The sequence below is a fragment of the Hemicordylus capensis genome, chromosome 4, assembly GCF_027244095.1.
Source record: "Hemicordylus capensis ecotype Gifberg chromosome 4, rHemCap1.1.pri, whole genome shotgun sequence".
Taxonomy (NCBI): domain Eukaryota; kingdom Metazoa; phylum Chordata; class Lepidosauria; order Squamata; family Cordylidae; genus Hemicordylus; species Hemicordylus capensis.
In genome coordinates, this window is record NC_069660.1 from 101,901,932 (window position 1) to 101,926,245 (window position 24,314).

Consider the following 24,314-nt stretch of genomic DNA (forward strand, 5'->3'; position numbering starts at 1 on the left):
TGGAGGGTGGGTTCTTCTGTTATATTGGAAAGTCTCTTAGAAGGTTTGTGTGTGTTGGATATTCAGAGCTTTTGAGAAGGCAAGGGGGCAGATGACGTTGCTTGCCAACTGGGTTGTGTCTTAGTGAGTGACCCAGTAGGTAAGAAACACTATAGAATTTCACTGTCACCTGCAGATTGAGAAAGGTCTTCCCATAACCTCATTATTCTAAGTGGGAGGGAAAGCTGCTTGGGTGCTGTGAGTTTTATTTCCTTGGTATTCAATATATCTGTTCAGGACCCTGAAAAGGAACATCAGTGTTGGTGCTCCATAATGTGAAGCTGGCTACCGAGCCAGATGATTGCTCCATTTAGCCCAGTATTATCTACTCTGAGTGGCAGGAGCTCTCCAGGGCCTCAGGCAGAAATCTTTCTTGTCACCTACTGCCTGTTCCTTTAACCTGAAGTACCAGGGAGTGAACTTGGGCCTTCTCCATGTAAAGCATATGCTCTGCCACTAAGCCATGCCTTCCCCGCCTCCCCAGAACAATCCTGCTCCATTTGATGTTAACCTAGAAGACACCATGAAGCTATCCTGACGATCACCAGAAAGCGGACTAAGGGAACCTAGCCTGCTTCCTGGTGCTCGTCGGAACCAGCAGGCTCATGGGCTTGCCTGGTGGTTCCAAGGTGGCTAGCCTTCCTAATTCCTCCTCCCCCTCCCCTTAAACGAGGTTAATGGAGCGAGCACTCCGTTACCCTTGGGTTTTGACTTGCATGCCACTGCCGCGCATGGCGACATATGAGTAGAGTCCCGACCAGGGAGGCTACAAGCAGCCTCCCAGGGTTCCCCCCGGGATGCTCACACAGGGCATCCTGGGACTTCCAGGGGCTGAGTGGCCCCCGATCTCCACAGCCCCCACAGGCTCCGTTCCCTACATTACATAGGAAGCTGTCCTATTGCATGATTTCATTTTTGGTTGCAATTGCAGAAATGCAAGACTGGAAGATATATGATAGGAATCTGCCCTATACCAAGCCAGACCATTGGTCCACCTAGCTCTATATTGTCTGCACTGACTAGCAGCTCTACAAAGTCTTCCCCAGCCCTATTTAGAAATGCAGTAGATTGAACCTGGAATTTGCTGGATCCAAAATAGATGTTCTATTCCTGAGGTTATGGTCTTGCTGTCACAATATTAATCAGTAAAGTATAAAAAGTTACTAGCATAAAGCAGATTTGGGGTTCAGTTTGGAACTTGCATAGACCCAGCAGAAAGCTTTCCTACTGTGCAGAACTTACTTGATGTTAAAAATGTTGATTATTTTAGAACTCTTTTTTTAAACCAGACAATTAAAATCTGAAGAGCAAACATTACTGAGAGTATAATATTTTGTTGGTACAGGTTAACGGCATAGACTTGAGGAATGCTAGTCATGAAGAAGCTATTACAGCCTTGAGACAGACTCCTCAAAATGTGCAACTGGTTGTATTTAGAGATGAAGCTCACTATAAAGATGAAGAGAATTTGGAGATCTTCCACGTAGATCTGCAAAGAAAAATGGGTAGAGGATTAGGGCTAAGCATTGTTGGGAAACGGTAAGGATGCCACTTAATCACAGCTGTATTTTGAGGAGGACCTTATTATTATGGTAGCACCTTGATATTCCTTATACAACTGATACAATTTGTCTTAACTTGTAAGCAATCACAATACATCAGATTGCAGAATTCTTTATTGCTAATCTGGTGCAGAAGGAGCCTTAATTTTGCAGTTTTACACTTCTTGGTAAATAGGTGAAATTATAATAAACTATTTAATTCTCTTAAACCAAAGGGTTTTTTAACCCTAGAATATTATAAGCTGGAAGGAAAAGACTGATGATCTAAAGCTGAAGAAGTTAGATACTCTTTTAAAACATAGTGGCAGACATATTCTGCGATGTAGCACAGGCTATTCTGAGCTGTCTGTACTGCTGCAGCCTCCAGTTCTTAAGGAAGCACTGTCTGTCATGCACAAATACTTAAAGTAGCGCACTCATGCTTTGGAGCGCAAGACCAATGCTTCCTTAAGAGCCTGCAGCAGTGTGGGCAGCTTGGAACTGCCTATGTTACACTGTGGAACATGGTGGCCATTGGATATTAGATCTCTGGTTTTGCCTTCTGTCCAGACAAAAGCAGGTAAAACACACTTGCCACTGGAAGCATCCAGACTATCAAGACTAACCTTCCACTCACAGAACCATGGACCACTTAGAGCTTAGTTGATCCCCCTCTCCCCTTGGCTGCAACAAATACTCCCCAAAAATTTCCCTGAGAGTAGGGGGACTCATGGAACATTTTTGAGGAACATCAAGGGCAGTTGAGAGAAGAAGGAATTGGCAAAAATCGCTGCTCACCCCTTCTGCGAGTGGAAAGTTCGTCTGGGTACTGTCCCTTATTCTTAAATTTGATTTCTCTTTAACATGTAGGAGTAGTAACAGGCGGCCAACACTAGTATATGAGGATGATCAGCTGACCTATATTATGGAGCTGTTGTAAGAATCACACAAATTATAGATTTATATGATAATTATTATGCTGCAAACAGTTATTTTGACCAGAATGTAGTGGAGTCACTGAAAAAAGCCCTAAATACCAATTATTCCTTAGTAGGGATGTGCATGAACCTAGGTTTGTTCACTGGTTTGGCACCGCAGAGCAGGCAGCAGGCCCTTACCTGCTCTCCATCACCGCATGCAGCTTCCTGCTGTGGTGGCACTTGTCCCAAGAAGCCATGTGCAGTGCCAGCCGATGCCATGTGTGGGTTCTTGGGACAAGAGCTGCTGCAGCTGGAAGCCGCATGTGATGGCGAAGAGCAGGTAAAAGGCCTGCTCTCCTTTTAAAAAGAAAAAAAGATCCTGCTTCCCACTCCCCTCGCTTTGGCGCTGAACCAGTGCACAAATCTCGGTTTGTGCACGGCCCTATTCCTTAGAGTCTAACAAGGATTTTCATCATTGGGTGTTGTCATGTTTCAATTCTCTGACACAATCTTGACATTTAAAAAAGAAGACTAATAATAGGGCCGATTGTTCTGCTTGTCCTGGCTTTAGAACATCTCATTGTGTGTATTCCTAGGATTTATAACTTCCTTTGACTCTTGTTTTCAAAGCACATTAAGAAAATATTTTTGCTTGTGTTCTTAAATTGCTAGAAATGGAAGTGGCGTATTTATCTCTGATATTGTCAAAGGAGGAGCTGCAGACCTTGATGGGAGGTTAATTCAAGGGGATCAGATTTTGTCCATCAATGGTGAAGATGTAAGGCATGCTTCACAAGAGGTGGTTGCCACCATTCTCAAGGTGAGTGCACAGTCTGGTTTTGAGTGCTAAATTGCAGTTATAAGCATCTGTGATACCCAAAGAGTTTGGTAGTATAGTAACCATGCTATACTACTCTTTGGGGAAAGCCAAGATAATCCAAGTAAACAATTAGCATCTGAATTTCATATAGAATAAGTAAGAGATTTATCTAAGTAATTCCTATAACCAGTATATTGACAGATTTAAGATGAATATATCATTTCAGCATTTATTTTAATAACTGATACTATTATCAGATCTGAGGAAACTGCATCAACAGTCATGCTTCTGCACAGAGACACATAGAGGCTAATTGCATCTTTCTTCTATATTGATATTCCTGCCAGTAAGTGATAATTGGTATCCTAGAACAGTCAAAGGCCTACTACATTAAATAATAGATTTACAGGAAGCTGATTAGCAAAGCTTTTTAATAAATCCATTAGTGTTGGAAGGGGAAGATACCTGGTTATACAATACCAATTTTTGTACTTGTATAAATTAATATCAATGATAGGTACAATTTTAGAACTGGCATTTTAAAAAAGAATTACATGTTTGCTGATTTTATGAATTAGGTATTCTAAAAAGCATGTGGCATGTCTACTGGGATTTTACCTCTTCCATGAAAAGCATTAATGATTGTTCACATAATATTCTAGATATGGAAAGTTAGAACTTCAAGAAGTTAGCTTGGAGCAGCTTTTGCTGATCTAGTTGTCTATAGGCAGGGTGTATTTAAATCATGCAATATTCCTACCTGCATTCTGAAATGGTGCAGACCATAGAGAACTCGACCAGGTTTGTATCTGAACTTAAACATTTCTTCTGGGAAGAGGTTGCACTTCTTTAAAGTACTGTATTTTTAATTAATTCTGGTATTAAAGATTCCTGTAAAAATAGGAAGAAAGCTAGACTCAAGATAATATTTTCCTTAGAGCTTGATCTTGCCCAGGGGATTAACTTCATTATATAATTGGGTTTTTTTCTTTCAAATAATTAATTAGGGTTGTATTATAAAATGATTGCAGTTGAATCAAAGGGATATTAAGTGTATATCTAGAAAACTGAAGATATTCCAGCAGGGTGCGAATACTGCATGCTGTATTTCTTTCATCTCCTAAGTGCGCTCAGGGGCTTGTGCAGCTTGAGATTGGACGACTGAGAGCTGGGTCTTGGCTGTCATCACGGAAAACCTGTCAAAACAGCCAGGTTAGTGGCAGATGGTGGTGCATTAATAAGACCTATGAAATAACAATATGAAAGTGATTTTGCTTTGTCAAAGTGGTTGTGGAAAGTAAGCTTTAGAATCCAGCTGTAGCCATGACTCCAGCGATCAGGCCTGCTGATGAAATAGAATTGATGACCAAAAAAAAGTGTCTCTATCTATTTGACATTGTATCCTTATTATGGGAGAAAAGGGAGCTTGGAGTCGTATCTTAGGAATAGATATAACCTCACAATTTATGGGCAATTTTACCGTGCACTTAATTTTTCTTATGTTTTTCATGTCATGAAAGAGTTGTTTACACATATTGTCTGATAGAAGAATGGGATTTATATGTTCATTTCTGTCCTGCCTTTCAGCCTGCTTGGAGCCCCCAAGGTGGTTAGCAAGGTTTACAGCAATGAAAATGCATAGCAAATAATTAAAATAAGTCATTATCTGTCAACACTGTCTTAACAATATATGGCACTGTAAGGAAAAGGATGTAATATAGTCTGTCTTTAGGAAGCTCCCCAGCAATCGGTAGGATTTCACAGGAAGGCAGGGAGATTTTTACAGAACCATTTATCACTGGTTCCTATTTCCATCTGATGTCATTCTCCAGTTTGCATGTCCTTCTGCTGCAGACACCTAGGTGCCAAATTCTGATGCATGCTGGATATTTTGCTTCACCTGAACTATTGAACTGCAGTTTGCCCAGTTTACATGGATGTTATTTCTTTGCTGTGCTCCCTGCTAGTCTGAAGAGTACTCTAGAGAGCAGCGAGCTGCTGCTAATGAATTTTCCATGCACCCTCAGGAGCACTAATCCAGATTCTGCAGAAATTTCATTAGCACTATGTGGCCTGAAAATCTGTTTCGCTAGACAAGTTGGGTTGTTTTTAGTTAGGAACAAGCTTTGTACAGCTGCAGCTTAGCAGTTGGGTTTCGGATTTGGATGAATGGAATGTTTGTGGAAGAATACTGTTACTGTTCAGAACATATTGGACTCCTATCCTGTTAAATTTTTGCTGAGGTTTAGAGAGAAAATGTAGCATGTTCTCCGGTTTTTAAAAACTCACCTACAATAATCCAATAGGCCAAACCGATCTGTCCATCCACGCATTTCCACCCAGTCTCTGTAAACTAGTTTTAAACATAGATATCTGGACAGCCACATACAGAGGAAATACCCTCCTATATGACTGTGGTGCATTTCTATTTAACAGCTAATGCACATTACTTTCTGGGATAATATAGATGTAGTTTGTTGTTGTTTTTAATAGCAACATCCAAGATTCCTCCACTTCAGTGAGTGACTCTTATTCATTATACGTCCATGTTATATGTAAACATTTCCTGAATAAGAAATGCTGCTTACTCCCCTTCCCTCACTATTGGATACAGTGATAAATAAGGGATCACATTCTTAATAGCACTATTTATCTCTGTTTCTAAAAGTATCATCCAATGGTAGGGGAGGAGAGAAAGTAGCCACTCTTATTTAGGAATCGTTTAGAGAACCTATGAATGTATAATGGATAAGGCAGTCACTTGCTGAAAAGGGGAAAGAATGCTATTAATTATAGGATAAAAATACAGCTTTTCTTAAATAAATATATATTTTGATCCCATCTTCCCATCATTTCATCCACTGTGTCCAATTGCACACAACACTATGATTTGATTAATGTTAAGGCTGCAGGCTTATGCAGACTTTTTGATTATGTTCCATTAAAATCAGAGGGCTAAACATGGATAGAATGAGGCTTTATGGATATTCACTAAGGGTTCCACTGAAACAGTTTAACAACATAGCAAAGTATGAGAGAGAGAAACAAAAAATAATCAATGACATTGAAACTCTTCTGTTTATGTCTAGAATACAGAAACTCACTATGACTTTAGTTTCAGCTTCTCACACTTACTGTTCCATCATTTGTGAGACTTTCATTTGAACAAAAGTGTCATGGTGTTGTCCATTTGTCTACTAATGTTTATGGAACTCACCTTAATTTCTAGGACACTGTTGTAAAATCTGTTGGTTTCTCCCATCAGCTTTACTGGTTTTGCCTCTCATTTTCAGCTAAGCCAGCACAGCACGCACAGTCACTTTCACCCAACCTTTGCTCCAGTTATCTCCACATTACAGAATTTTGTCAGCACTAAAAGATCGTCTGCTGATTCCTCTCAGAGAAACTCAGGTATGGGATAGAAAACGCGCCCAATATAATTCTGTGAATTCAGTGCTATCTTAATGTGTGCTGGCTTCAAAAATGTGTGTAGTTACTTCTGTGTGTCAAGGCAGAAAATGTGTAGCAAGCATGTCTGCATTTGGAAAAGTGTCCAGAAGAGAGCTTGGTGCAAAGAGCTAAGCTGTCAGAGTGTTTGTCAGAGATTGTGAGCTCTAAACTGACCAGCAGAGTAATAATCCTTCTTAAGGAAGCTAACTGGCTATGGAGTCTGGAGTGGATAACTGGAGACTCTAACATAACTACTGTACTACTAACCCTACCCTATTAGAAGTGGCCCAGATCCATTTTTCCATTCATTTCATACAACAGAGTTAGGAACATAGGAAGCTGCCATATACTGAGTCAGACTATTGGTCCATCTAGCTCAGTGTTGTCTACACAAACTGGCAGCAGCTTCTTCAAGGTTGCAGGCAGGAATCTCTCTCAGCCCTATCTTGATGATGCCAGGGAGGAAACTTGGAACCTTCTGATCTTCCCAGAGCAGCTCCATCCCCTAAGGGGAATATCTTACAGAGTTAGCTGTTACCTCCTAAAGTTCGTGTCACAATTAACTACTACGTTGTTAACATGCTACTGGCATATTTGTCTTTTATGTTCAGCTCCATTAGTGAATATTGAAAAAATTCAAGGCAGGAGCTTAAATGTCATCTATATGGCATTTTACAATATAATAGCAGTCTTTTAGAATCATGTACCTTTTATTACAGCACATGTAGTGAAGTGGTGTGGAGTATTTTTGCTAGCCATGATTAACGTAGTAAAGCACAAATCAGCAAAGGAAATCAGTATATCAGCTATAGACCAAAATGTCCAGTAACCTTTTCAAAGGTTCAAATAAATATTCTGTCATTTGAATAACTCGCCCAGCTATTCACAAAGCCAGAAAATGTTCTTCCACAGAGTTGACGAAGCTGTGCTAGATGGCACAGTGGGTTGATCGCCTCCATGATTTTCCATCTTATGCTCCATGAAGATTGTACATTCTTACTAGTTGCATAATACATTTCCTGATATTCTGGAGTAGGATGAATCCTTTCTTCATTGATAACTTTGAAAAGGCATCCATGCACCATAATCTTTTGATGGCAGGTCTTCTTAATAATAGAAACTAATGGTTTTCTTTCTTTCTTAGTTGGAGCAGATATGGCACCAAGGACTGTGGAGATAATAAGGGTCAGTTGTGTTCTCAGCTTTTCAAAACATGTAACCTTTATTTAACATGAAAGCTTCTGCATACGATTATTAGTGTGTGAAAATATCTCCGTATTTAATGGTTGCGTGCTGTTCAGACTTTTATGCATAACTGTACTATTGTGACCTGTGTTTGAGAAATATCCTCTAAAGCAAATCTCAGCTGTTGCACACAACCCTGCCATTGGTTTGCCATGTCAGCATTACCGGTTTGCACATTGGAAATCAAGTGCCAGCTCATAGGGCTCCTGTGGACCTTATCTGTGTGCTGGACTAATCTGAGCCCCAAGCACTGCGACCTGTGTATGGCGCCTTTTACATGGAGAAATTTTGCCATGCATGAATTTCATTTTTCCTTGTATATACTTGGTGTGGTATTAATGATAGTAGTGACACAACCCTTAAACAGGCATTGTGTTTCTTTCCATCAAACACAGAAGTGTGGAGGGTTTACATAACAATACATGCTAGGCTTTATTATGAATCTCTAATTCAGAAGTCAGAATTTATCTTTACATTTGAGATTTATATTCAATCAATCAGTTTATTTGTTTTGCTGTAACAAAAAAATACAAAAGTTGAGTAGTTAAAATAATGACACACAAAATTAATGGGACACTCAAAAACAGAAACATTGACTCTGAATAACTCAGACTTTGTCAGCTTGCCATGTAATTTGATGGCAGAAACAAAAAAAGCTGGCTACTTTCCTTGTGACATATGGCTTAATATCAGCTAATTTAAAAAATACATAGAACCCCCAAAGATCTCCCAGGATAAACCATAAGCAATGGCTGAATAAATATTTGCAGAACCATTGCAGAACTTACAGCAAAAGAATAGATGGATCAAGTCTTCTACTTCCCCAGACCCATATGGACACAGATGTTCTGCAACAGGAATTCTGGCCATATGGCCTGTCATCTGTACATAGCAGATTGTAAAAGATTGAATCGAGCACGTTCAAAGGCTTTCCTAAGTTTCATCTCTATCACGTTTGAGAAATAAAGTGCTGGGAATGAGGAAAAAGAAAGATTAGGCCAACTGTAGAGAGATTTATATTTTATATTTAACATTGTGACAAAATGTTCTCTCTATTAAGGGTCCAAATGATGCTCTTGGTATCAGTATAGCTGGTGGCAAGGGAAGCCCATTAGGAGATGTTCCAATCTTTATTGCCATGATTCAAGCCAGTGGAGTAGCAGCACGTACACACAAACTCAAGGTAAGTGAAAGGAAGTATGCCATCTCCTTATATCTTGACTTTATTCTTCTCCTGATGCTCTTATCCTCTTTAATTACAAAGATCATATCTTGATGGAACATTCCGACGGGCACTTCTAACTACGAAGGCTGCTTCTTGTTTCCTTTGTTCCCTTCTTGTTTCTAATTAACAAACATCAATTTCAACTACTGTGATTGACTGTATAACATTAACAGTGAAGAATCCTAGAACTGCAGGAAACCAATCTAGGCCATCTAGTGCAATCCCCAACTCCATGGAGGAAATCTAAAGCTAGAGCATCTCCAACAGATGGCTAGCCTCTGCTTGAAGACCTCAAGTGAGTGGGGGTGGGCCCTGGGTAATGGATTGATTCTGTTGTGAACCTCTCTTACTTATTGGAAGTTTCTCCGAATGTGCAAATTAAATCTACGTTCCTGGAGTAGCAGAGAACAAATCTTTGCTGGGTTTTTTCTGTGACAGCCCTTTGCACATCAGGCTCAATAACAACAAGACACACGTGACTGGATGAACTGGGGCCACTTGTATTAATAAATTACAATAACCTGCAACGAGGTATTGACAATTAGCGTGTGCACTCTTAGATTGCCATCAGCCTCATAAAGAAGACTGCCCACCACAGGGTGAAGGTCTGGGTGTTAATTCAGCCCGGCATCAAGTCCAGAGGTCACCACAACCATGAAAGTTTAACCCCACTGAGGGGAGGCCAACCAGCCCCCACCCAACCCAGGCGGCAATACTCTGAGTGGTGGGCCAGCCTCTGAGTAAGGGCGGATCCCAGCCCAAGGCCCGCAAAACCTGCAAGGGTTCTTCCTCTTGCCTACTCACCTTAAATGGTCCTCCAGTCAGACACTAAACTTAAACAACCTACCCCAACCCACACTCACCTGCAAAGTGACCAAATATGCAACAATGACAACCTAACAATAATAATAATAATAATAATTATTATTATTATTATTACATTTCTATCCCACTCTTCCTCCAAGGAGCCCAAAGCGGTGTCCTACATACTTGAGTTTCTCTTTCACAACAACCCTGTGAAGCAGGTTAGGCTGAGAGAGAAGTGACTGGCCCAGAGTCACCCAGTTAGTTCTATGGCTGAATGGGGATTTGAACTCGGGTCTCCCCGGTCCTAGTCCAGCACTCTAACCACTACACCACGCTGGCTTAGAGTCAGTGAGAAGTAGGCGAAAAAAGGCCATACCAGAGCCAATAAGGAGTGACCCAAAAAATTCCTACTTGGCCCCAAAAGGCAACTGGACAACCCTCACCGAACTGGGGTGGGAGAGATGGGTGCTTTGCTCCCAGAACAACTGAGAGCAAACAGAAGGGAGCCAGCCACTTATGTAGGCGCTCTCCTGCTCCCATTGGCTGGCATGCATCACATGACAAGGGAGCCATAATGGTGACCCCCATGCCTGTCTCAAGGGCTGGGTGCACAACTTTGCCACCCACCCCCACACTAGCTGGATGAGGTGGTGGAAAGCAGTTTTGTGTATTTGAAGACTACTGTTGGCTACCCTCAGTCTCTTCTCCAGACTTAAAATGCCCAGTTCCTTCAACTTTTCTTCATAGGGCTAGTTTTTTTTTAGACCCCTGGCCATCTTCATTGTTCCTTTCAGTGTTCTCTCTAGAATTTTGGGCATGAGCCTTTGTAATGTAAGTGTGGCATTTTTAGCAGAAGTAATGTGTCATTTAATCTAGACGATAATGAGCCATTATTTCAATACACATAAAACCCAACATGGGTTACCATGAATAGATAGTCAAGTCTTTCTATCTATATTGCCTATGTGGCTGCATAACTCTGTGAAATATGATAATCATTTATTCAGATGTTTGGTAATCCAGATATCAGTTTGCATATTTAACTTGTTCTCCACACAATGTTCCTTGACTTTATCTAGGGAAGTGTATATGTGGAGAATTTAAATTGTGACCTAGGATATCCAAAGATACAGCCATAGATCCATGGCAGTAATTTCTGATAGATCAACACATTTTTCTGTCACTGCCATCATAGGAATTGTCTTCAGATAACAACCTATTTATGCAAACCTCCCATGTTGGGCTTTTCATATGAATGTATCCCCAGAGCCACTCAAGATGGATTCATTGTATGAAAGGTATTCTGAATATAGTACTGGTTCTAAATGTTTTAGATATTATGTTAAAGGATTCAAAAAAATAACTTGTGTGGAGGAAGTGAGGGGTGTGTGTGTGTGTGTAAAATGGTGTTAACTGCATGTTACGTGACCTTTTCCAGAGGGTTTTTTATTCCACGAGGTATCTATTTGGGGTTTGTATCTTACCTATAACTTTGCTGATGAGATTAGTTAGATGTAAAAATTAAAAAATGAATAAAGCATAGTTGATGTAATAGTTCATGGGTGGCATCCAGGCTAGATAGCCATGACTAAGCACTAATGAAATCAATGAGACTAAATTAAATTGCAATAAATTCAGTGGGACTTAGTATGGATGGATGCTACTCTACATCTTTATGATCTCTGTAAGTATTGATTCCTTCCCCATTGATTTCTGGGGTCACATCCCAAAATCCATATGTAAGTTATTTTCCAGATCTCATTTGTGTTCTCCTGGAACACCTCATACTGAAAAAAATACATTTCATACACAGGCAATCTTATATAAGTATTCACTTATACAAATAAAATAATATGTTTTGGGACCTCTGTGGGCCTTTCCATGTAATTTAAGTTCTGATGGCTTTCTGCTTACTTGCGGAATTTAGAAATAAACTATGAGTTCTTTATAGTTTGTTAGTATGCTGCTACTGGTTTTTTTATCCTTTCTTTGAGGAATACTCCGTGATCAGTAGAAATACAGCAAATCTCTGTTGTCTTTCTGTCACTGAGAAACATGGCAGTGCCAAATGTACAAGAAATGTTAAGTACTCTTCCATATTTCCTAAATGCTAGTAATTTTTATGTTGTTGTGCTTCTTTTTTTTTTAAGGTTGGTGATCGGATTGTGAGTATTAATGGGCAGCCTCTGGATGGGCTGTCTCATGCTGATGCAGTTAATCTACTGAAGAATGCTTATGGGAGCATTATCCTGCAGGTATGATGATAAATCGAACATGCAGCTGCACAACGATAGATAAATGATGTTTTTAAGAGAAGACTGAGCGTCATTGGCACAAGACAGCACAGCACAGCAGGGTGCTTGATGATGTGAATTATGCAAGATGAAAGCAAGACATTATTGCATTGAAGGGTGTTTTATTCCTATCCAGGCAAATTGTGGGCATGATTCTATAAAAGAATAACCAGGCAGGGCCTGTTACACATGAACAATTATTTATGCTTTTAGTTTCTGACATTTTCTATTTTAAAACCCCCCAAAAGGGTGGGATTTTAGTTCTGAATGAGCTGTCCATCATGTAAATTTCCTTGTTCAAAAGGGGAGGACAAGAGAAATGTCACTGCACATTTAGTAGTGTTATATTGGAGTGATTATCAACTGCAGTGTTTAGGTGTTAGAATTAATCTTAGGGGAGAAAAGGGAAAGTGTGCTTCTGAGTAAGATGTTCTCCCTTTCTGATCCCATTGCAATCACCTATTTTATTAGCTTACTTAAAGAAAAGGCTTACAGCTTACCTAAAAAGAACAGGCATGATCTATGTAAAGTTAAACGCTTTTAAGTCCCCATTAATTTCAGTGAGAGAGTTTTAAGCAGCTATGTGCTTAAAACGTTGATGTTGAAATCGATTCCATTTTAAAAAGTACTTGGTTTAGGCTGGATTGTACCTAATGTATTCAACAAGACAGCAGTTGGGATTTGCATAGAGGAGTCAAAAGGAATTGATATCTGCAGGCGGAACCCAGCTTAAGAATCTAGCCTATGAGACTCCTGTTTTTAGCAGGGAAAACTTCAATTGATTGGGTTGATGCAAGGAGATGATTTGGGTTATTTTTTTTCATTCTATGATCAGGTGGTGAAGTGGCTATGCAATCAATTTACTACACATATAGATCTTGGTTTTTCATTTTCATTTTCAACAGCCCCTGGTGGTGTAGTGGTAAAACTGCCACCCTGTAACCAGAAGGTTACAAGTTCGATCCTGACCAGGGGCTCAAGGTTGACTCAGCCTTCCATCCTTCCGAGGTCGGTAAAATGAGTACCCAGAATGTTGGAGGCAATATGCTAAATCATTGTAAACTGCTTAGAGAGCTTCCAGCTATAGAGCGGTATAGCAATGTAAGTGCTATTGCTATTGCTATTGTATGGTGGCATTTTTACTATGGCAGCGCTAGTCCTGCTTTCCAAGGTTTTATGGTGGGTTAGTTTGTCCGAATCTGAGCTCCTGATGAGGAAGCAAAATGAACAGGGCAGCCTGTGTGTAAGGAAGAAAAGTAGGAGGGAGACCAATCCGCATTCTTAGACCACATCTCTCCACTTTGTGAGTCTGCCGTAGAGATGAGCAGTTGTCACTTCTTACCCTCTGTTGTTCCAACAACATGCCTCACATTTCATTCTGCCCATCTTTTGATTTAAGTTTGAGAATTTCTAAACTTAATTTTGTAATTAGCATGTGTGCGGTTTGCTGCTGTTTTCAGTTTGTGTCCATTAAGAACAAGAAACAAGCAGTCATTTCTTGTTTCGAACAATGCACACATATGCTCAAATGCACATTGCTTGAAACAAGAAGGAATCTTGATGCAATCACCCAGTTCAGGATTCATTTTTTGCATTGTGGTTTAATCAATACATATGTGCTTCTGCTCATTAGTAAACCATAAGGGGGGAAAGAGACATAAGCTGAAAGCTGCAGCAAAACTGAATTTACAATCATCTGCCCAAAGCCCTCAAATAAAAAATCATGTCAGATTGTTAATTCATGGTTGTGTATCCATGAATAAAACAGAAAACTCAGTACCTCAAAATCAGGCAGAAATTTGGATGGGCAGAATTTCATAAACATGCTATGATGCCATAGATCATAAATGCCCTTCCTGCTGCAACAAAGTGTGACTGAATGAATGAATGCTGCTCTCTTTCTACTACACCTGGGAGCAGGGAAACTTTGTTAGATGAAGAGGAAAATACATTCCACAGCTAGAGCCCTTTAGAACTTTTCTAGATTTAACCAGATGGACTTAAGATCCAGTTAATCAAATGGCTTTATTTATTTATTTATTTATTTACTCGATTTGTATACCGCCCTTCCGAAAATGGCTCAGGACAGTTTATATCAAAGTAAAAACAATTAAAATCAATTTAACAATTAAAATCAAACCTATAAACACAGCATAAAACTAATTAACAGTTAAAACATTCAAACAGTTAAAATCCCTGGAGAACCAGGCTGAACACTTACAGCAGTTAAAAACAATTTACAACAAATTAAAAACCCTGGAAGGCCAAGCCAAACAGATAGTTTTAAGGGGCTCTGCTGAAGGATAGCAATGAGCTCAGATTACAGATTTCTGCCGGGAGTGCATTCCACAACCCCAGGGCCACGGTGGCATTGTCAGTTTTCTTTGAAAGGTTAACAGGAAATAACTTTGACATTATCTGGGGATGTGACCATACAATTGCTGTCAGTCAGTGGTCTTCTTTTTAGCCCCACATGGTTCCCTAACTAGAAAATGGGCAGGGATATTTTTGAATGACAGGAACCAAAAACTTGCTTTTGATTGCAAAACATGCAAAAATCATATGTTCCTTCATTAACATTTCCAAAGAACCAGACTGATAAATATCTTTGTGTTTGCCCACTCCGAGTCTTCAGAGTGGGCGGTATATTAAATGTTTCAAATAAATAAATAAATAAATCCATGTTCTAAAGGACTATCCCTTCCCTCTACAATATGGTTCTTGTCTAACAATAACATCTCTTTCCCCCCTCACATTTGAATTGCTCATTTGATTTTTTTCTTTATTTCATTTCCAAATTTCACAGTTCATCTGTTTTCAGTGTGAAAAATAATCTGGTTCAAGGGTAGTGTTACAGTACTCTAGACATAATAAGTTGTATCAGTGGCCAACATACTACGCCACATATACACTGCAAGGCTGAGAGCATGCGGTTGCACAAGTGTGCTCTTGTGCAGCTACAACAATTGCAAAGCACATTTACACAAGAGTATTCTCCTTGGGAATTATAGAATTACTCTTGTGCAGATGCACTTTGTGCAATTGCGCAACTGCATGCTTGCAATATGCACATTGTGAGGCAGAGCATGTTGGCCAGCATCCCAATGTATCAGCAAAATTGTGGGCATCATAAAGAGGAAATGACTGTATTTATTTTACATAACTATAGTTTGTATTTGCCCAATGACAGCTTTGAATTCAAGCAACAGATGTGGGCTCATTCTATCAATCTGATAATCATGAGTGACACATCATTAAGTAATTCTATTATCGGTTAAACCACCTCATGGTAACTGGCTATGAAAGGTCAGATAATTGTATCCACTGGTGTGGAAAGGCTTATCGTGGATATGTCTTGGGAAGGATGGCAAAGCAATTCGTTAATGTTGTTTGCAAATGGGAGATTAGGATCCCAGGGGAACATTTCATCCCTTCTGGCTGTTTGGATGCTGCTGTTTAATTTAATCTTCTGTCTGCAGGTGTAGTAATGAGATAAGAAGCAGCTTTTTGCAAGGTTGTTGAACTCTGATGTGCTCTTACTGCCAGCCACAGATTGATGAATATAGATACGCAGTGCTACTGGGTTAAAAAAAAACAACAACCAAAAAAACCCAAGAAACATGAAAAGTTTTGTACAGTCCTACTGAAAAATCACCGTATTGTTTTCATCTAGCTTTTTTCTGCCTTCCAAGTAATATGCAATACAGTACTGCTGTCGTAACTAGCATATTGTAGATTATCTGCTGTTTGATTGGTGCACTGTGAGCCTGAAATCTATAGCACGTCACTTGTTTTAAGAACTCCGCTCTCTATGCCTTATTCTAATTACGACTTTGTGGATTATTGCATTGTGGGTTAGGAGATCAAAACTGAAACTGGTGTGAGGTTTTGGAGCTGATTACTAGCATAAGCTATTTACCCAAATGAAATTGTAGGCTTTAAAAAAAAAATAGCTGACCTAGCTGAATGTATTGTAGAGCCATTGATTTATTTACTTAGTATACCAGAGCAATGGTATAGCAGGTGATGATATTTATTATTATTATTTATTTACTTCATTTTTATACTGCCTTTCTGCCTTGACAAAGGCACCCAAATCGGTTTATAATATTAAAAGAAGCAAATTACAGAATGTTAATAAAACGTTGTCTCAGGCAGTTGGTCTTTCCAGGAGCTGAGGACAAGAGCACCTTGGCCTGGTCGCCTCCTTTCTTGCCTTCTTCCCAGGGCACACTGGCCTTTCTTTACTCCTGGGAAGGTGGGGGGCAGGGGCTATGATAGTCAGAAAGAAGAGTAGTAAAGCCATGCTGAAAGTATTGCCAATTAAAATAAGAGCATTTAAGCCCTGTGGTGATATGGTTAAAGAAACTAAACCTCCAGTGATTTTAGTATTATTTTATTTCCTCATCCTTTCCTATAGAGAACTAAGTTCTCTTCTATGCACATTTTTAGAGTGAAGTATAAAATGATGCAAAGCATTTATTTTTCGATAAAGATGTTGATTTCTAACAGAGAGGCTTGTTCTGTTGACTGACTTTGGCAGCGAAATCAAGCGAACAGAACCAAAGATCATTATGAAGTCATTCACACAATCAAAAACTGTGTTATACCAGAATTTGGAAGCTGTGTGTGCTTCCAATTTCCGGTTGTGTGGAAGCAAGGTAAGAGGAAACCCTGAATAGAAGTGGTTGTGTGGAAGCAAGGTAAGAGGAAAAGCTACACAAGTTTTCTTACTACCTTGCTTCCACAACCAAAATTGGGAGCACACACAGTTCCCAAACCCGGTTAGAACACAGTTTTTGGTTGTGTGAATTGCCTCTATGTTTCATATCATGAACAAAGAGGTGAAAGATTAAAAATTCATCTTGGGAAAGATATGTGTAAAGACCAGGTCACTGGTAACATCGTGTAAGTTGTGATGCAGAAAGCATCATTAAAACCAGACTGTGTTTAATAAAGTATAGGGTCAAGAAAAACTTCCAAAACAAAGTAAGTCTGGGTTTAATATTAAAGCCTAATATTGGATTTAAGCAACTGTCACTCCTAGAGCAGAGTCAAATGTCTGCCAGTTCTAGCCAGATGTTTGTGGAAACTATCTTATGCAGCACAAAGGGGGAAATGGTGGGGAGAAGAAACTGGGTGAATTTCATCACAGGAGATCATGAACCAGCTGTTCAGATTAAGCTCATGAATGTATATATGAATATCCAAAAATGTTGTGGTCATACATTTTTAGAATGTATCTAGTTCTTTTGTCTTCCTTTTAATGAAGGATGCCATATACAGTATTCTTCTTGGCAGCAAGCTCTATGTGCAGAAATGTCTGGATTGGTTCTTTTCCTTTTCAGAAAAGCATGGAAGAATCTTGGTTTCTTTCCATGTTAGCAGTAACATGTGCAAACACTTAGTACAGTCTTGTGGTGTGCCCAAGGGAACAGATGAGGAAAGGGTGCAGGAGGTTGATACACCCCTCTTCCTGTCTGACTTCTAGAGTCTCTTCTAGAGAGCAGACAATAATGCACATGTGAATAAATTCAGCTGCAATCCTGTGCATGTGTACCTGAGAGTAAGTCCCATTGAACTTCTCAGGATCATGCTATTGTTCATTCTGCTCTTCCTTTGGAAAGCTAACCAGTTTATAAGAGTTCCTCACTGGTCTTCTATCCAGGCACTACAAGGCCTCAACTTAGCTTTGACAAGGCTACAGCAGCAGGGGCTCCTACCATTCACTAGGCTCATCAGTTGAGAAGCCCACTTTCTAAGCAGGAAAGCCAGCTTGTTAAGAATCCAGAATGTATTGCTTGCTAATATCCTAGCTAATATTTCCCCCCTCTCATATTGACTTGTAGGTTGTAGCTGACACCAACATCAGTGCCATTGCCAGCCAGCTAGAGAGCATGACTGCCAGCACTAATCCCAACCCACCTACCGAGCACCATCCTGAAGATCCAGAGTGAGTATCATCCATCAACATGTTTTGTTGATGCTTTGCATGCCATAGAAGAGGGAAAAGTACCACTTCAAAGAAACTGAGTATGTTCTTAACAACAGATATTCAACTTCCGATCAAAGTCACTTGACATTTTGAGTTTGAGCATGTTTTAACCTCTTGTTTTCTATGCCAAAAGGTCATAGATTTTCAAGTTGTCAGACAAATTGAGTTTCTACCATTTTTCCATATGTGACATTTTGAATCCCATAAATCTCTATCAGAATTGTATACAGTTATATCTCAGTGATACATAGTATATGGTACAGTGGTGGTGATTTGGTAGTGGGCATAGAGAGATCAGAAAGGCACGGAGGAATCTTGGTTTCTTCCTATGCTATCAGAAATAACAGAGGTGCATGCAAAGGGGGTGAAAGGTTTTCATTACACTTTGCAGATTTGCCCAGTTTAGCAGAAAAAATGTCTTTATGCATAGATCTAATTGATTGCCATGCAGATGGTAATTTTTTCCCAGGACACCCTGAATTTTTCCCCAGGTCACCTCCCTGGCCCCCAAATTTACAGCATGGCCCCTTGAGTTGGACTACTTGAGAATGTTACTTTTTTGTGGCCTCTGACATCTTCTCTGTGGCTTGTTTCCCATCCAGGGCTGGACCTATTTAGTGATTTTACATAAGCACCACATTATGCAGAATGTTATTGGACTTTTTTTTTTTTAAGTAAGTTTTCTATACCTTTTGGATCTAGGCAAAAGTGTATGGGGAATGCCTGATAAAGTCTGAGTAAGGGGAAGAGGAAATCAGTAGGAATTTCACTTGTCAGGAGGTTGGACTTCAGGGCACTGCCAAGCTGACTGTCCTTGCTCATAATGAAGAGAAGCAGAATAAGGCTACAGTCCAGTGCATACTTACCTGGGAGTGAGTCCCACAAACTCAGTAGGATTTGTTTCTGAGAAAAGGAAGTCAGACTACAAATTATGAAAATATACAATTGTATGAAATTGAGAACATGTGGTGCATGTGATAACACAGTGCTACTTTTCCTAGTAACACTGTGTTATCCCATTATCGGGCAGCTACGACATAGGAAGGTACTGAAAGGCATCATCTCACACTGTGTGGGGGGAGGCAATGGTAAACCCGTCCTGGATTCTATCAAAGAAAACCACAGGGCTCTGTGGGCGCCAGGAGTCGGAATTGACTTGACAGCACACTTTACCTTACTTTTCCTAGTGCAAATCTTGGCCTACTTTGGCAGAGATACTTAAGCACGCATGCAGCTCTGCTCAAGGCGGGCCCTGCTATGCAGCAAGATGAAATGGCCCACTTCAGGCAGCAGCATTTAGGGCATTGGTCAGACTGACCTGTAAGTGTATCCTCTTTCCATGTGTTAAGAGAGAGAACCAGACAGAAATAGTTCATTTCACATTTGCTCCCCATAACAGATACAATGGAGTGGGAACACTTTGACGGGAAGGGATTTAGAAGAGAAAAGCCTAACCCTGCTAACTGAGCAGAGAGACACCTTTTAAAGTGGTGATTCTCTTATATTTAGCAGGGGAAGAGCAACTGGTCCTATCCAACCCCAGCACAGCATCCTTCCAGTGGCTGCTGCTGGTCTCTGCCTTATGCTTCTTTTTATATTGTGAGCCCTTGAGGATAGGGGACCATCTTATATATGTATTTATTTTTCTATGTAAACCGCTTTGAGAACTTTGGTTGAAGAGCAGTATATAAATATTTGTAGTAGTAGAAGAAGAAGGAAGTATGGGTATGATTTTAAGGGAAAGAAAGAGAAAGGGACACCATTTGGAGCTTTGCTACAGGTAGCACATTATCTTGGGCTGGCACTGGCTCTGCCCTTGGTAAGCTGGGAATGGCACATCCTGCCTGCAAATGGGGCACTGATGAGTTGACTTTCCAGGTATTCCATCCTATGCTTTTATTAATGTGGTCCATCCCTGCCCCCTCCCCAGCGATTTTACAGCAGCTGCTGAAATGTTTCTCTATCTTCTCTCCTGGTGGATAATGTAAATGTTACTTTTTTCTTCTGCTAATCATGGACATAATTGCTAATAGGACCCAAAATATGCAAGTGTGAATCTCTCAGGCTGCTGGAAGACTTTTTGTTTTTGTTCCTTTGATTGATTTCTGACAACCTATCCTCCTGAGTTTTCTCTGCTGATGTGTTGTCATGTTGATTCTGCTCCTGTCTCTGTCTGTGTGTTCGCTTGAGATGAGTTATGACAACTGCAATTCCAGATGATCTGCCCTTAGAGAAATTAAATGAGGAACGGCTTTCAGCACTCTCCCTGAGAAAGTTTTAAGATACGTGCTCCATAAAGTTTTAGGTCTTATTTTAAACCATTTTTCTCCTACTAAGAGTATCAGAGACACATCAGGGTTTTTTTAAGCCTCCAAAATTCAAACTACTTCCTGCATCTATTTCACTGAATAATAGAAACATACTTCTTTATTATTATTATCATTATCATTATTATTAATTCGATTTCTATACCGCCTTTCCAAAAAAGGTGGTTTGGGGTTACAGTATTCCTTATCAAATGTTTTGCTGTTTTCTTGTAAGCATTTCCAGCATGATAGGTTTTCTCTGTTGCCCTGAAGATATTCCCCTGCTGTTTTCCTGAAAGTCAAATGCAAGTGTCTGAACCACCAACCGCCATAGGACTTTGGTATTGGGCAGAGATGTAGGGCAGGATGGGAGGAATATGCATATTTAAATTGAAGTGTATTGGACAAACTGTTGGGTTTAAAAAAAAACCACCCAAAAAAGTCCTATAAGTGGCTTGTTTCATGACAGAAAATTACAAAAACCTCTGGAACAAACAATATATAATTTGTTTGTTTGTTTATGAATGCACTATGCTCAAGTTGATTTGCAAACCAGAAGGTCTGAGAACTGTGAAGCATGTGTTGAGCTTTTTATTTTTATTTCTTTAGAAATGCATTATGTGTCCAAGCTTGTTGGACATGTCCAAAAACCTCACTCACACTATTTACACTGTATGTCATCAATCAGTATGATTCTGTAATGATATGAAATGTTAAGGAGGCCATGCACATGCTGATTCTCCCCCAGCCCCGCACCCTCCTAGGGACAGCCCTGAGGGAGAGACAGAATTGGCAGAACTGAAGGTGGTAGGTTAGTGCAAGTGGATAACAAAACAAGCAGTAGCATGGATATTCAGAGAAAAGGAAAAATTCTCTTACTGGTTTCTGGTTCTTATGCAGCTGCTAAAGGCATAGAACCCCTGGCAGAAAAAAGGAGGCAATCCTCTTCAAGCCTCACATATCTAATTGATGGGAGGGCCCTTGCTTCAATAGCAGAACATATGCTTACAGGTGAAACTCGGAAAATTAGAATATCATGCAAAAGTCCATTAATTTCAGTAATGCAAATTAAAACCTCTCGGACCTCTGAAAAGTATAAGCATGCATATGTATTCAGTACTTGGTTTGGGCCCCTTTTGCAGCAATGACTGCCTCAATGCGGCGTGGCATGGATGCTATCAGCCTGTGGCACTGATGAGGTGTTATGGAAGACCAGGATGCTTCATTAGCGGCCTTCAGCTCTTCTGCATTGTTTGGTCTCATGTCTCTCATCCTTCTCTTGGCAATGCCCCATAGATTCTCTATGGGGTCAGGTCAGGCGAGTTTGCTGGCCAATCAAGCACAGTACACTGTATACTTTTCAGAGGTCCGATATTGTTCTATTCTACAATCCTTGTCTTCTTGGTTCCATGTAATATTCTAATTTTCTGGGATTGTGGATTTGGGGTTTTCATGAGCTGTACACCATGATCATCACAATTATAACAAATTAAGGCTTGACTTATCTCGCTTTGCATGTAATGCGTCTGTCTCATATATCAGTTTCACCTTTTAATTTGCATTACTGAAATTAATGGACTTTTGCACGATATTCTAATTTTCCGAGTTTCACCTGTAGTATAACCAAAGTCAAACTTTCACTCCCTGGAATCTCATATAAAAAGAATGTCCAATACCATGGCTGAGAGACACTTTGTCAGGGATATGACATTGCTACTGTCAAACAAAAATGGGCCTGAAAGACTACTGGTCTCAGTATAAGGCATTTCCACTAATTCTCCACTTATAAAAGCACTTGTTTTAAGTAGTGTTTGATGTGTTTTTCAGAGCACCTCAGCCTAAGATTATTGTGTTGGAAAAAGGTTCAGATGGATTGGGATTTAGTATTGTAGGAGGCTATGGAAGTCCCCACGGAGACCTTCCCATTTATGTCAAGACCATTTTTGCAAAGGTAACTTTTAAAAAAAACACCTAAGCGTGCATCATATGACTGCTTCAGATTGCATTGGTTGAAAATATAATGACTACATTCATTCAAATTTGACCAAAATGATTCTTTGGTGAGGCAATGGGGAGAGAGATCATGTTGGGGTTTTCATGCTTTATGGTCTCTAGAAAACCGGAACCCTTGTAGGCTGCTATGTGAGTTTTTAGAAAGAAGTCTGCTGGTCTAGTCACCATTAAATAGCCAGCTTTGCTAGCACTATGAAAAGCATTGTAATTGCCATCAACCCTCAAGCTCACATTCTGAAAGGAAAGTATGCCTGGGTTAAGGGACCAACGGCCATTGTTCATTTTTAAAAGCATAATATTTTGATATAGAACACACCAACATCAAATTCATTTTTGTTCTGGTTTATCTTTAAATGCTGTAGAGTGTGTGTGTGTGTGTGTGTGTGTGTGCATGCGTGCGCACACACACTCACATTCACTCTCTCTCTCTTTTAATCCAGTAAACCTTCCAAAAGTGTATATTTGTATCCCACTTTGATCACATGCACGCTTTTTCCTCCTTACTGAGCTGTTTTCTCCCCCATCACATGGTGGCAAACTTATTTTTTGTGCTCAGTTTTCTGCATAACCTGCTGCTCATCTATTATTTAAATCTCCAACTTTTCTGGGATACAAAAACTCTGAAATGTTTGGGTGGGAAGAAAATCCTGAAAAGATGCCTCTGTACAGAATGAGAAATAGGCAGCCATGTACAAATGGGAATGGGCAGATATACTCACAATCTCTTTTGGAAATTAGTTCAAAAGGAAAAGAAGTGGGACATGATGGAGGGTGGAGAGAGTTGGACACGGGCTACCGGCAGGTTTGTACCTTTTGCGTGAGGTACAAATTTTATTTCTAAGAATCTTTTATCAGGAATGCTGCATTTTAGGTGTAGATTTGCATATGCTACAATTAGTTATACTAGAACCATTCTTTCTCTGACCTCTCCCCTGCCCCTGGTGTAGATATACTGCTGAACAGCACACAGACGATTGCTGTCTTAACCAGAACAGCAGCACTCCAGTGAATTGTTTACTGTGGCAGGGCTGGCTTCCCCTTGCTGTTGTGCTTCCAAAGTTTGCAACATGCTCCTGTCTAATATAACATAAGTTTGTCAAGGACTAGTCCTAGTCTGTAATCCACTATAAGCTATTCTCCAAGACAAAGAAGAGAGAGTGTTTTTGTTTTTTGCAGACTGGATTGGATAGGCCCCAGACAGACCACATACCTGACCCTTCTGGTGGAAGCTGCTCTTTGCTCAGAGACCCAAACTAATTTCATGTATAATTTATTGACTTAAATGCTAGCCATTGTTATTGTATGTTTATGACTTAAAACATAATGGCTGACGATGAGGGAAATTACTCAAAGTAGTCCCACTGAAATTGAAAGGACGAGTTAGACATTGTCTAACTTGTCCCTTTTAATTTCAATAGGATTACTTTGAGTAATTTTCCTCATCATGGGTTTGTTCAGATGAACACATCCTGTCTCACGCGATGATGCTGGGAACTGCCTGAGAGTGTGCCTGCCCTGACATCATTGGCAGATAGCCCGATACACTCTGGTGGGGGCGGGAAGGGGGTCCCTTAATTGCATTATAGGAACATAGGATGCTGCCATATACTGAATCAGACCATTGGTCTATCTAGCTCAATATTGTCTTGACAGACTGGC

At 40.0% G+C, this 24,314-nt stretch overlaps 1 protein-coding gene across 12 annotated transcripts in view; it reads left to right on the top strand.

The window, feature by feature from the left end:
• PATJ (PATJ crumbs cell polarity complex component) overlaps positions 1-24,314 on the top strand; it is a 260,848-nt gene that overhangs the window by 233,530 nt on the left and 3,004 nt on the right. For 10 of the 12 annotated variants that reach the window (XM_053243236.1, XM_053243235.1, XM_053243232.1 and 7 more), the window contains 9 exons: positions 1,385-1,578; positions 3,173-3,320; positions 4,446-4,532; positions 6,614-6,731; positions 7,915-7,955; positions 9,076-9,198; positions 12,198-12,302; positions 18,191-18,294; positions 22,470-22,593. In XM_053243236.1, the coding sequence (XP_053099211.1) occupies positions 1,385-1,578; positions 3,173-3,320; positions 4,446-4,532; positions 6,614-6,731; positions 7,915-7,955; positions 9,076-9,198; positions 12,198-12,302; positions 18,191-18,294; positions 22,470-22,593 (1,044 nt within the window). Of the gene's footprint in view, positions 1-1,384; positions 1,583-3,172; positions 3,321-4,445; positions 4,533-6,613; positions 6,732-7,914; positions 7,956-9,075; positions 9,199-12,197; positions 12,303-18,190; positions 18,295-22,469; positions 22,594-24,314 lie in introns of those variants that run through there. The other 2 variants (XM_053243238.1, XM_053243239.1) reach the window with 2 other exon arrangements.